Genomic DNA, 14084 nt, shown 5'->3' with positions numbered 1-14084 from the left:
TACAAAGAACAAATTTGGTTCTTAATGAGTCAAATTGAAAGTGTCATGGAGTCGTCAGCCTCATGACATTAACACTGACATGGAAAATAATATTGAAGAAATAAATATATCAAATCTAATTAAAAACATAAATAAGTGATAAGTTATTTACTGTTATGGTCTGTAAGATATATTTATTCTCAGTATCAGATATGGTGTCAACAAACCCATGACATTTCAACAATATTATTTTACTTTTTATCTGGAAATAGTGTGTTTATTCTTGCCATACAGTCCTCTGTATTAATTATTGATCGAAAGGTCTTGCCATACCAGTTTATTCCTCTGCATTTACTTTAGTTTCTTAGTTTATTCTTGCATTTTGTTCTTCATTTATTTCCATTTTCATCTGATTAGTATTATCCTCTCTTGGTTTATTGCTATGTCCACTTTAGTTTCTTTCCTGTTGCTAGATTTATTTTATCATTTATTGACCATCGTTAATCTTCACTCATCACCTGCTGCGCCTCCTAATCGTCATGTTTCACATCATGTGTTGATTTTTCACTGTTCACCGTCGGATTCTCTGTTTTTATGCCATAATTCACATCTAGTTCGTCGCTCCGTTTTATGTCCCGCTTCTCCTGTTTCAGAGTTTTGCGCAATGTGTGCGTCTTTTTTTTTTAAGCCCTTAAGGTGCAGGGCGGTCGGGAAGCGTATCGATGGGGAAAAGGCAGACTGACATAAACCTTTTAAACAACGGAAACAATTTCTGCATTCTGATTATTGAAATTTAAAAGTGCCGTGTTGTTCTACCCCCGTTTCATACCGGACCACTTACAGCACCGTTGTTAACGCTATAAAATGAACGCTCTCTATCGTGGTATCACTATGGAGGGATTTCTTTATTTGAATGGGTTCATTTTTCAGAGGGATACACAGAGAGGGTATCGTGATTTTAGCTACCAGTAGCAGGAGAACGGAGCTGCGCCAAGAAGCTAACAGAAGCTAACAAACACTGAATAGAAGAAGAGCTGCCATCGATACAGTTGCAGCCAAGCATGGTTTAATGTTACACAATACAGTTTTACCAAGTTGCTCAAAGTCTAAACTGGCATTGTTGTGCATTTAAGGTGTAAAGTTTACCTTCGACCAAAGGCATCCCAGCGCCCCTCTTTTGTTGTAGGGCGTCCTAATTGTCCTCTGAACGCCCACGTTGAGAACCGCTATTCTAATACCTGACAGAATGGCAGAGAGAACATTCTCAACAGTAGTTATTTTGTGGATGCTTGTCAGACAAGTCCAACATGTTGCTGACAGAAGTTTCCAGAAACACTGCAGCAGCTTCCTCTGGTGATGGAGGCTGAACTGATGGGATGTCATGTTATCAGCCTCCTCATCAAGAAAAATCAAGCCTCTTTAAATATATTGACCCACTACAACACACTAATACTGCTCAGCTAGTGTGGCTACATATCCTTTTGAATTATAAAACCCCTCATATCAATGTTTTCACTTTTTATTGAATACAGGGAAAATGTAACTACTGTGCCTGTACATATAATTTTAACTGCATTTCCCAGTTCTTCTTGATAAGTACAGTGATCCCTCGCTATAACGCGGTTCACCTTTTGTGGTCTCGCTGCTTCGTGGAATTTTTTTCTTTTTTGTGCAGTTTTTTTCACAGTGCATTGTGTTCTGCGTCCTGATTGGCTAAACAGTCTCCGAGCTCTTTCTCTACCTGTGTGCCAATAACATCAAGGTATTTAAATATAATACAGATTGGCCATTCAGGAGACGAAAGCTGAAAACTTTGAATGCCTGCTGGACAAAACTGTGGCCAGAGGCAGAGCAAAACCCGACCGGAGGCTCGCTTGATGAGATCCATCGCTCTGCCGTAGATACAGCTGTGAATCTCTTGGGGCAGCTTGGAGGAGACGCTTTAATGACGTGACTCCGGATCACATTAAGGCCCGATTGATGAACACGCACATCCGCAGACCTGAAAACAGATTTTGTTCTTTGGTTTCAGTGTAGAGTATTTAATTATGCTGTATAATAATTGTAAAAACTAAAGATAGCTACTTTGCGGATTTCACTTATCGCGGGTTATTTTTGGAACGCAACCCCCACGAAAAACGAGGGATCACTGTATCAGGATTATGTTGTCATTAAGCAGAGTCTGAAAAGAGGTTATTATTTAAGAATGCATCTGGTGTTTGAATTTCTTCCACCATGAACACATTTTATTTTTCCAATCCATCTAAATTAATAGAGATGCACCAATCAGAGATTTTGTGACGGATTTCCTCTCTTCAGTTATTAAACTACGCCCCACAGACATTGATTCCATTGAAAATATATTTTCTTTCTGAAAAAATTCTAAATTAAATTGTAATTACAAAATTTTTATTGGAAAGCAAAACAAGTTCCTCAAAGGTGTTGCAAAAGGTTACAGAGATGTGCTTCTGTGTGTTCATAGACCATAAAAGAATTACAAAAATACATTTACATCATGGAAACACCAATTTTGGAAAAACTCGCATTTTTTTTGCTACAAAGTTTTTTTGCGCTGGGATGAGGTGGCTTTTTCAGCCGTACCAAAATAGATGTATTTCACAAAACACTTTTTTCACATCACACGAGTCACATGACCCACAGCCAGATGTTACTACTGGCAAAAACATTGAAGTAGATGACAGGAGTAGGAGGATGATGGTTGTTTGTTCATTTTTTCCAGACTATGAGCAGCTGGCTCCACCAAAGCTCTCACAGCATCACACAGTTCATAAAAAGTTTTCTTTTGAATGTGTTCAATCTATAACTGTTGTATAAAAAATGCGTTCCATTTCATATGGTACTCCAGATTTTTCTGCTGAATTCATTCATTCATAACAGCTGTGTCAGCTTAATATTTGAGATGACAAAGCTTATACGACACTTGTATTACAGTGATTCTTGAGAACAGGGACAAAATGGGTTTTAATTTTCCCATAAATTTTTTTGTTATTTCTCAACCTTATGTATGCAAATATGACAAATAATAATGTTTAGGAAATGTAAAGATGCTGAGGTACAGGCTCCCAGTTGCAACATTTTTTTTTAAAATTACATTTTTAATCGACCTGACCTAGAATGTTGTCATCACCATCTGACAAAAATAAATAAAAATAATTTTTAATGACTCTATTAGAGATATTTTTACTCATTTTACAGACAAATGCTTCTCAAGAAACAAAAGAAAGATTATTTAAAACTAAAAGTCCATCTGATGGAGTTGACACAGAATTGAAGGTGGTGACAAACTAGTGAATAAAATGAAAAACTTGGTACATGTGAAGTAATGCAATTCATGTAAAATACATAAAAATTAATTAATTGCACATTTAAGTGAGATTTGTCAACAATTTCACTGAAAGAGTCAGAAAAACTCCGACGGAGTTGACATCTGATGGAGGTGACAAAATGCCAAACTACCTCAATTTATATGATTTTATTCTGAAGGAGGCCATATTGTAGCTCGTCAGGTCCATTAAATCTTCACATTATACCAGAATTAAGCTTTTATTTCACAAAATTTCATCAAAGTTTTGAAAATTGTCAGTTATGGTGTTGACACATCATGGTTGTAACAAGCAACTTAGGAATAAAAGAGAAGAAAAAACTAAAGAATAACTTAAGCTAACCAGAGCTAACTAGCCCTCCTAGCAAAGGAAGAGAAAGGAAGTGGTCATGGGGTCCTCAGAAGTTCTGGTGCCCCCCAATAATGCCTGATTTTTTTTACATTCTTTTAATTTCTGACGGTGTTGACAAAAACTAAGGACAAATTTCAATGGAGTTGGAAAATGTATAAAAATGATTTATAATTCAATTTATTGATACCTCTATAATTATTTATATGACTACTTATACTTATACACAATATATAATTTTAGCATTTCTTTAATTGTTTTAAACTAGAGGTGTGCCGATCGATCGGTCACCGATCACAATCGGGCCGATTTTCGTGAAAAAGTGCATGATCGGTGATCGGCGATCATTGTCTCTTTTACCGATACCGATCACCTGCTTCTCAATTCGCAGCCTGCCTGTGCAGCTGGTCTCCTCTTTCTTTCACTCTGCGCAAACGCGCAGCAACAAATCCTAAGCGATGTGTAACTATAACGCACTGAGTGAATGGGGAAGTTTGCGTGTTGCGGCGGAAAATTGAAGCAGGTCAAAACGCATCAACACGACGAATCTAGTATGGAATAAAAACAATGCCATACTTGACGGAGTTTGGCTACATCGAGGCTCACTGCAGTAAAAAAGACATACGGAGGATCAGATAGCAGGTAAAGCAGCGCACAGCTACAAACACTCACCCGGATTAGCATGACGGTCAGAAAGCTAAACAAATAACCTGGAAAATTATTTAAGTCTTCGAGCTGCGATGTAAGACGCTGGTTCTGCTCTCCTGTTGAACCGCTGCTACGCTACAGGTAATATTTGACAGACGGAGCGCCGCTTCTGCTCCACCTAGTGACTCTCATACCAAATCTCTGCTTAAAGCTGCAGCATCTAACTTAAAAAATACATTTTACATACGTATTAAAACTTTCGCTGCCCTAAAATGAGACAGATAATCTCTAAAAAAAATAATCGATCTCCTCCCTGTTCTGCATAATTACTCCGCTCAGTCAGAAACAGCCAATCAGAGCTAGCAGTAATCAGCTAGCCGCCATGCTAACAGGAAGTTTTCATTCAGTAACTCTGGATTGTTTATTGTAATGGATCCTGTTTTTGCCTTTGAATGTTAAGTTTTATACTTGAACTTCTTGGCAATATTGAGAGGTTTTATTTTGGCTCTTTGTATTATTTAGCCTCTTCAGAGCCTTCATATGTTATCAGTCTGTTAAAGGTAGTATATCAATAGCAGTACAATTTGCACAATGCCTGTTTTGTTTAGTTTTCTTCTTGGAAAAAGTTATTAAAAACAAGTTTTTGTCTAAATTAAGGTGAATTCATGGTTCCTTTTTCCACATAATGTAACCAGTAGTGTTTATGATAATAATAATTACGTGATCGGTATCGGTGTATCGGCCCTCATGGGTGATCGGTATCGGTATCGGGAGGAAAAAACCTGATCGGCACATCCCTATTTTAAACTATTATTGAGTTCTGCTCCTGGACGAGGGATTTTACAGGCATCATCCACTGACTACAATGTTTAAAATAAAAAAAATATTCAGCAAATACCTGGAAAATATACATTGTTGTGCTCACATGACCCAGGTTAGTTGAGTCAGATATTTGAAAAAATTATATTTTGTGTATATTTTATTCAAATTTTGTGCTTTATTTATAGGACCTGTTTTGTCCCTATTCTCAAGAATCACTGATTAGACCGTTCATTTACTGAAGCTAAATTTTGAAGTGTTGATTGATCATTCATATGAGAAGCAGAGGTGATGTGACAGCATGCGCATTACACAGCTCTGCAGGTCATCTTACTTTTATTTTGAGCTAAAGACAAAATAATTAAGAACTGAAACCGCCTTTAGCATCCCACATAATCATGATTAGCAGTTAGCATTACTAAAGTAGGTAGTTCCAATTCTCAGATTTCCTAAAGGCTGTATGTGTCTCCTAACCTGCATGTTCCCTGACACATGACCTTTGACTCTTTGTGTTGGTAAGCAAGTTCAGTCTGCTGGTCCTTCCTGCTGAGGTTCAGTGACTGTAGGAGGAATAACAACTTCCTGTTCTACAAACTTCCTGTCATTTTTGAAACATCTCGCCATTACTGAAGAGAGCTCCGTGTTTTTCCCCACAGTGACAACATCCACACTGAAGAGTAGTGTGGGGGTGTCACTGTGGGCCATCCTGAAATCGGAAAGAAGTTTATCTTTCCAGTGAGGGCCTGTCATCTGGGTGCATCTCTAGTAATTAGAAATGGAAGCAGATTATCAAAACACACTCTGGTAGGGGAAAGCCTGCTGCACACGGATGAGGGTCAGTTAGTAGTTATCCAGCTGCCAGTCCTCTGTCCCACTGTCCTGTTATTGAAGCTGTCTTCTGTCTCAGTAAACCACAGTGTAATGTAATTTAATGAACAACACTCACAGTCTGAGCTTCCCCTCTCTCTCTTGCTGTGCGTTGTGGGTGTGGTCTTCAGAGTGTTGAAATCTTATCGGTATGTACAGCCAATCAGAGACGAGCCTGCAGCCGTAATGTAGTCTTGTTGTCACGTCAACCACCAACTTGTCTTTCCCAGTCTTTATTTTTGCTTTGAACTCTGTTTTCTCATGATCTCCATTCTGCATGTGTTTCTACCAAAGCTGTGTCCAAGTGTTTTGGTTCTTTTTCTTTAGTTGGCTTTTCGTTCAGCAGCAGAGGCCAGCAGGAGCACCAGTATCTAGTGCTGATAGGTGGAAGTCCTTTAACTTGGTTTCTCCCGTTCTGGGTGTGTCTGCTCTGCAGCTGGTGAGCCATGCTGACACTGTGACCTTGTTAGTTAAAGAGGTAGCTGTAGGTCTGCTGATGGTCAGTCACTGTCCACATGTGAAAACATTGTGAAGTTACGTAGGCTTCGTTTACACTGCAGGCCGAAGTGACCTTTCTTTTTTTCTTTTTTTTTTTTTTTTTTGTCAAATCAGATTTTTTTGGTTTGGTTGTTTACACTTCCAGATATATACGACCTGTATGTGATCTCCAGTGTGAACTGCAAACAACCTGAAAGTGTCCCACATGTGCAGTAAAGGGCGCAACAACATCACACATGGAGAGCCTGAGTGTTTTGCCAACCACCACAAAAAGAAGTGCTAGGTGTTTGCAGAAGTAAACATGGACGCTATCGATGGAGCATAGCTTGTTGTTTTTCTTCCTGCTTGCGCGTATCAGGGCACAGAATAGAGACATTTGTCGGGTATCACTGACGATCAAGTCAGATGAATGCAACCTGGTCGTTGGGTCACATTTGAAAAGGTCCGATAGGTATCAGATACCCAAGTGGCCTGGGTCACATTCAGAAAAAAATCTGGCCTGTGTTGTTCAGACTGTCATGAAAAGATCAGATACAGGTCACGTTAAGGCAAAAAAAAAAAAAAAAATCAGAATTGGGTCACTTCAGGCTACAGCAGCCTAATAGCCATTGTAGAAGGTCCAAATAGACACTTCTGGGTCTGGAGATGCAGGTTGTCATGGTTACCATCACATTAAATAAACAGTTGTTGAAGTTGGCAGAGAAGCATAAATTTAGGTTTTAGAAATGATTTTTGCGCATGTTATAAATATCTATTCCCATATGTTGAAGCTCAGTGTGGCTGTAAGCAGAGGGATGGATGAACTTGTGGTTCTATGTGGAACATTCCTGCTTCAGCCTGGTGCTCCGCCCGCCCAGCACTGCTCATCTTCTACCAATAGCTCTGCTTTAGATCTGGATGTTTGTTAGTGTTTTGCTTTGATTGAGTCCTCATCAAGATCTTTGGTGGTTCTCTGAGATAAAGCAAGACTGACGGCTGATCCAACCTGTTTCGGTCCAATCCGTGTCTAAAACGATCTCCATGTGTGCTGTTTGCTATGGAGTTTCACAAGTGAACAAAGTATCAGAACCAAACGTTTCAAAACGACCTACTTTCTCCATTTGCTGTACATTTGAATGTCCCTAGAGTCTTTCCATTTCCATTCATCATCCTTTGTTTTACTGTGTTCTGTCAGTTCAGCATGCATCTGGTTTCACATGTGGCTGTATTGTGTGTTTCTGTGCTGGAGCTGCCTGGTGACTTGTGCTGCTACCCGTCTATTTCAGTGATGAAGAGAAGCTGGGTCCTTCAGAGGCCTTCCTGCTGCTGGAGTGCACCGAGTCGACCGGGAACAGCTTAACTTCAGCCAGCTCTCCAAACACAGGGTCAGGCCACACAGACAGACACACACACAGAATGTCTTTCTATCTTCACAAGGACTTTGCATTGACTTCCAATCATTTCTTTAGCCTTACCCTATCCATTACCAGTGCATGCCTGTAGATGGTGATGGCTGTGAGCAGGAAGGCTCTCCTGCAGCAGTTTTTATTACACCTCTGGCTGCAGACACTTTGTTGTTGTGTAACACTCTGATGAAGAGGATTCCGGGTTTGTCATTTAATGAAGAATCTTTTTTGTCCAGAACTTCCAATTGTAGAGCAGAACCAGCATTTTTATCCTGTTTATGCATCAGAGCGAACCAAAAGGAAAAAACTCTGAGCAAAAATCCATCCAGCTGCACAGCATCCCAACCACAGGGGACAACTGTCCAAAAAGCAATGTTTCAGAATGAAATGAAGAGAGCTACTCCAACCTGCTACCAATTAGAAAGTTGTTTGTCCCTGCAGTTCTCCACCATAAGTAGAATATTGCCTGCTAACAACATCCTAACTGAACCTCTAAAGTCGTTGGGCTCTTTTCAGCAGCTATCGTTTGACTCGACCATGAGGTGTTCACATTCAGATTCAGCACAGTCGTTTAATGCCACTGACTTCACTTGTGCTTTTGTCGTCAGTGAGAAGTGTCGGCCCGCGGCGGAGCTACCCAATGGACCTCTAAAAGAAATGTCCAACATGGAGGACGCCAAGTAAGACTGACCTCACGATCTGGATGGTTTTAGCTGCTCTGCTTGATGGACAATTAGGACGCCCTACAACTGCCTGAGTGTTTTTCTGACATTTTTGGGCATTTTATATTATGTAACATTAATTTTAACAGTGAGAGATTCAAGTGATGGAACTATACAAAACCAAAGAAAAGACTTTTTGAAAATTGTCAATTCAAAAAGGATATTTCTGGTGAACAATAAGTCAGAGCTAAGCTCACATAGGTTTATGGCATCAGGTGCAGATAGTGACACATCATTACTCAGCTTGGTTCTGGTTCGGGTTTGGGTTCTGTGCTCTGACTGTTGGAGTCAGAGTGAACCCCATGGTGAGAATCAGGCTGTAGCATATTACTCTGTTCAAGGTTGACCATAAAGGATTTTAACAAATACTAATAATGTGGAAAAAATTGAATATTTAATAGGGCTTTTTGTTTTTGTTTTTTTGTTTTGTTTTGTTTTTTTCCATTGCTGCAACCAGTAGTAGTGAACTGTCAGTGTTGTGAACCAAGTTGTCCAGGTAACTGATGTGTGTCCTCCTCCTAGGCTAGACAGGAACTCTGTCTCTTCGGAGCAAGCTGTGAACGGGCCGGCATGAGGACCGACCGGCTGCTGCTCAGAGCTCAACCAATCACACGTCCCGACAGGACCAGCAATACTCCCATTGGCTCATTATTGATGGAAAGGCCGACGAGGTGTACAGAATGATCCCAGATGACAAAATGAGAGACGGACTCAGGCGCATAGAGAATAATTTTGTTTCTGCATTTGTTTATATACCGTTGTTCCTATGAGGTGATGTGTGACTGATATCTTGACACTCAAAATGAAATAGTAATGTTGCTATAGTTAAAGACATGATTGTATGAATAAAATATTTTATGAAAAGAAAATGTATCCTGAACCATGCTGAATCACAGGGCAATCAGAAGAGACGCTGCACCGACTCTTTTGTACACTTGTTCCTAATTATTTTATTGGTGAGTTTTTTTTTTTGTAAGATTAGCAGGATTGTGTTGTTGCCAAAGAATTGGTTTTTATCCAAGGAAGCTGGATTCACAGTAGGAGTTCTTGAAATGAACAGAATCATTCAGTTGGTTGTGTGTTTAATACACACTTTGACACCTCAGTCCTGAACTCTTCAGGTCTTTGTTCTCGTGCTTTATGATGGCATCATTGTGACCTTATTTCAACCAACTGACCAGCAGTGTGCAACAACAGCTGGGGAGGGGTAGTACTGCTATAACCTACGATCCAGGTAGTGTGAGAAAACTTCGGTTTCCCAATTCAGTTTAAAAATATTTATTCTAAAGAGAAACATTTTTACTCCAGTCATCCAGGTATCTTAAGAGTTCTGATTGTGTGAGTAAGAAAGATCTGATAGCCGTCTGCCATGCAACTAATCTGAAGAAGCCTCTGACTAAAGACTGTTACTGTATGACATGCTAACAGCTAACATCTGGTCAGCAGAGACAATATTCCACAGTAACGTCCTGGATTACACCAAATTCTGCTAATCCAGCTCATTTGATCTTGCTGCTCCTCTATATTTCTATCATGCTGTATTGTGAAGCTAGGCAAAGAGATGTTGGAGTTGGGGATTTGATCTTTGTCTTGTATGATGGATGAAAGAGATGGTTTGAACTTCCTCCTCTCTGCTCCATGAAGTCTCTTTTGCAACTCATCTGGGATCTGGGCTCATAGTTCAGGTATTTGAACTACTGTGATTCTAATCATCTGCTCCCAGTTGTAAAATAATATATATATTGCCATGGTTACACATCACTGTTCAAAAACCCTTCTAGCTTCACAGCGTCCAAAATCAGAAACGTCCGGAAGACGTTCAAGAACGTTCAAACATTCTGAAGTATGCACTTTGTATAAGAAGGGAAAAAATAAAAATTTGATTTAAAAAACAGTCATAAAGGTGTTAAATATATAAAACTAAATCAAGTTAAATGACAGCAAAAAAAAAGGAAAATTAATCGGGAACGAATGTGAAGAGTGAATGTTAAGACAACGTTTGCTGAACGTCAGGTCCAAACATTCGCATACACATTCAAACTACGTTCACGGACGTCGTGCGAACATTTTTTTGCGCGGTGCGGTACCGGTGTTATGCCCAGAAACGCATGCCTGCCCAAAATTGCATCCCCTCTCGCGGGAGCGCGCATCGGTCTAAAGTCTCGCATATTGACAAGAAACCGGACTGAAATATGACCGAAGAGGAAATTTTAAAGATATTTGTAACATTATCACGTTTCTTAACCATGTAATCCCTAAAATGGTGGGTTTTATTTCGCAAATTACTTGAAATAAATACGGTTTTTACACCTTTATTGACACATATGAGTCGAACTTTTTTTCAGTCCGTCTCTGTTGAAAACGTTCTCCGCAAATGGTTTGAAATTCTCTACTTTTTCTTTTGATACCATAATAGCTTAAAAGCATTACAAAACAGAGGCCCATTATGTAGAACATTTTACATCATGCTTAACTTTCTAGTCTGTTAATGTAGGAGGGAATGCATTTTAATTCATGAGCCTGAAAATATTTGCATCCATCCTGTTGATATAAAACTTATACCATTAGCTCAGAGAACAAGTGTCATTACGTAGAAAAGGTGAAATCCTTTCAGCTCTTTATTTCTCCAAGTTAGCACAAAGATGCATTTTTTGGCAATTTGCTTTTCCAGCCTGCCAAAATATGCATCCCCTCTTTATTCTCCTCAAATATTGTCCTATTGATTTAAAACTTCTACCAGCAGATCATGGAACTACTCTGGTTATGTAGAAAAAGTTATTTCACTCTTAACTCTTTAATTCTTAAAATTAGCACAGGGATGCATTTTTTGGCAACATACATGCATTATTTATTGTCCCTCATATATGAAACTTATGTATTACCTATGATTTTCATGTAGGATGGTCAGTTATGATATTTTTTATATCGGTACAAAAGTCCTGTTTATTATCACTGTTGCTAAGATAGTCAAGGAAATAAATCTGACATGCAACCTTGCTAAATGTAAAGCATATACAAACAATTTTTATTTTGGTTTAACATAAAAATGAAAAAAAAAATTAACTTCAATAAAATGGTATTCATAACAGTAACTTTTGGAAAATCAATTACTTCAAGCAAAAATTGTGTAAAAACTGCAAATGAACTGAACTTTAGTAATTAAAGAAGTGTGTTGGTGCAAAAATAAAATCTATAAGCACCTTGCACAGCAGTAGTCTGTGCTGGTTTGTGGGAAATTAACACAGCCTTGGTGGTACCACCAGTTGCATCTGTAACATGCAATCTGTAAATAAAAAAAAATCAGAATTGTCAAATAACAACATAAAGAATATTTTGAGTTCATAATTTTTTTACTGAAGGTGATATTGGGTTTTGTCAACAGAAAGCTTCTTCTTAATTATCAATATTTGTTTGTTAGCTCATTATTTCAGAAGGTGAAAGGTTGTATTTGTGTGTTTCAAATTTATATTGAAATGATGTATTGATTTTAAAAGTCACATTTACACTTCAAAAGAAAAATGAAAATGTCACCAGTAGAAAAGAAACACTTCATACTTTCTTTTCAGACTCGTTTTCTGTAAAATGTATCAATTTCAGCACATGTATTGTGGAATAATGAAGTAAGAGTTTTTTGGCTAAAATAGAGAGGAAGTACAAGTACGGTGAAACATGGAATAAAGATGGGCAATACGGACTGATAGTTTTATCAAAATTCTTTGATTTTCTATTTTATTAACAGAAAATGTAACAAAAATAACTACTCCTTAATATTTTCTGATATAATAATATCTCTGAGAATTTTTGTCTCAGCAAACAGACTGGAAAAATAATCACTGCTAAAGAATAACATAAATACATTTTGTTTTCTTACTGTTTATTCAATGTCATGTGCTGTTCTTATTTTTTCTTTAATTATGTAAAGCACCTTGAAATGCTTTGCTGCTGAAATGTGCTATACAAATAAAATTTGAGTGATTGATTGAAATACATGCAATACGAATGAGTAGTACACTGGTAATATAGACAAGTATGAATTTTAAGTGTATACAATACAATGTGTCGAACAATCAATTCAAATACATTCATATTTAAATGATGCTCTCAATAAATAAAAATAAAATGAAAAATTGTAATAAGGGGAACCATTTACAATCACAATACAGACAATTTTGTCAACATTATTAAGTGTGATTTATTATGACAACAATAAATAAAAGTCTTGAACATTACTTTAGTACCGATATAAAAAATATCATAACTGACCATCCTACATGAAAATCATATGTAATACATACATTTCATATATGGGGGAAAATAAATAAGGCATGTATGTTGCCAAAAAATGCATCCCTGTGCTAACTTTAAGAAAAAAAAAGTTAAGTGTGAAATATATTTTTCTACATAATCAAAGTAGTTCTGTGAACTACTGGTATGAGTTTTATATCAATAGGATAATATTTGGGGAGAATAGACAGGGAATGCATATTTTGGCAGGCTGGAAATCCATATTGCCAAAAAATGCATCCCTGTATTCAAAAAATGAATCTGTGTATTTTTGTAGGATTTTTTCTTCATTTAATCACTAGTTTGACATATTTTCTGCATTACATAAATTAAACATCTCAAATAGGGGGAGAATATTTAACTTTATATGTCAAAGATGTGTATATCTTTCCTGAGCTTCATAACAAAGTGTTTGTTAAAATGCTGATGAATAAAACTTGATGTTTATTTCAAGGAGAAAAGATCTGAAGTGATGGGGAAACAGCCTTTGTTAGTGGAGAGGACAGTTCTGTCCTGTTCAGCCATCACCACCTATAAACACAAAAGTGTTATTTCAGACATTTTTAATTCTATACACACTAATGCACTTTCGATTGCCACTGAATGATTTTCTAAATATATAGGAATATATAAGATGTAAATATATATTCTATACTATACATCTCTAAGGCTCAAATAATATCTAAACTACAACCCCAGATCCCAGATGAGTTGTAAAGGACGCTTCATGGAGCAGAGAGAGGAGGAAATTCAAACCATCTCTTTCATCCATCACACAGGACAAGGATCAAATCCCCAACTCCAACATCTCTCTGCCTAGCTTCACAACCATACAGCATGATAAAAATATAAAGAGGAGCACCAAAAGCAAATGAGCTGGATTAGCAGAATTTGGTGTAATCCAGGACATTACTGTGGAATATTGTCTCTGATGACCAGATGTTAGCTGTTGGCATGTCAGTCTTTAGTCAGAGGCCTCTTCAGATTTTTTTTAATACTGTTTGCTACTGGAGATCTTTCTTCCTTACACATTAAAGTGCATTTGAATTTGAATATTTTCTCAGGCAGACATAATTTGTCACAAGACCTCTCTCTGTTATCTGTTCATGCTCCAAGAACCTTTTGTCATTAGCTGCTCAGAGGAAAGTGAATGATATTTTAACTGGAAGTTGAGCACTTGTTTTGAAAAA

The 14084-nt window shown here is 37.7% G+C and overlaps 1 protein-coding gene across 8 annotated transcripts in view; it reads left to right on the top strand.

Moving 5' to 3' along the window:
* Positions 1-9479, top strand: part of ppp6r3 (protein phosphatase 6, regulatory subunit 3) — a 30621-nt gene extending 21142 nt beyond the window's left edge. For all 8 annotated transcript variants that reach the window (XM_088006650.1, XM_088006653.1, XM_088006655.1 and 5 more), the window contains 3 exons: positions 7769-7867; positions 8497-8568; positions 9133-9479. In XM_088006650.1, the coding sequence (XP_087862776.1) occupies positions 7769-7867; positions 8497-8568; positions 9133-9184 (223 nt within the window). In that variant the 3' untranslated portion in view covers positions 9185-9479. The remainder of the gene's footprint in view (positions 1-7768; positions 7868-8496; positions 8569-9132) is intronic.
* Positions 9480-14084: the final 4605 nt, after the last annotated feature.

Source organism: Poecilia mexicana, unplaced genomic scaffold (assembly GCF_051168715.1).
Source record: "Poecilia mexicana isolate PSO_F unplaced genomic scaffold, ASM5116871v1 scaffold_6, whole genome shotgun sequence".
NCBI lineage: Eukaryota > Metazoa > Chordata > Actinopteri > Cyprinodontiformes > Poeciliidae > Poecilia > Poecilia mexicana.
The sequence above is the reverse complement of the archived record's forward strand: the minus strand, read 5'-3'. Positions and strand labels throughout refer to the sequence as shown.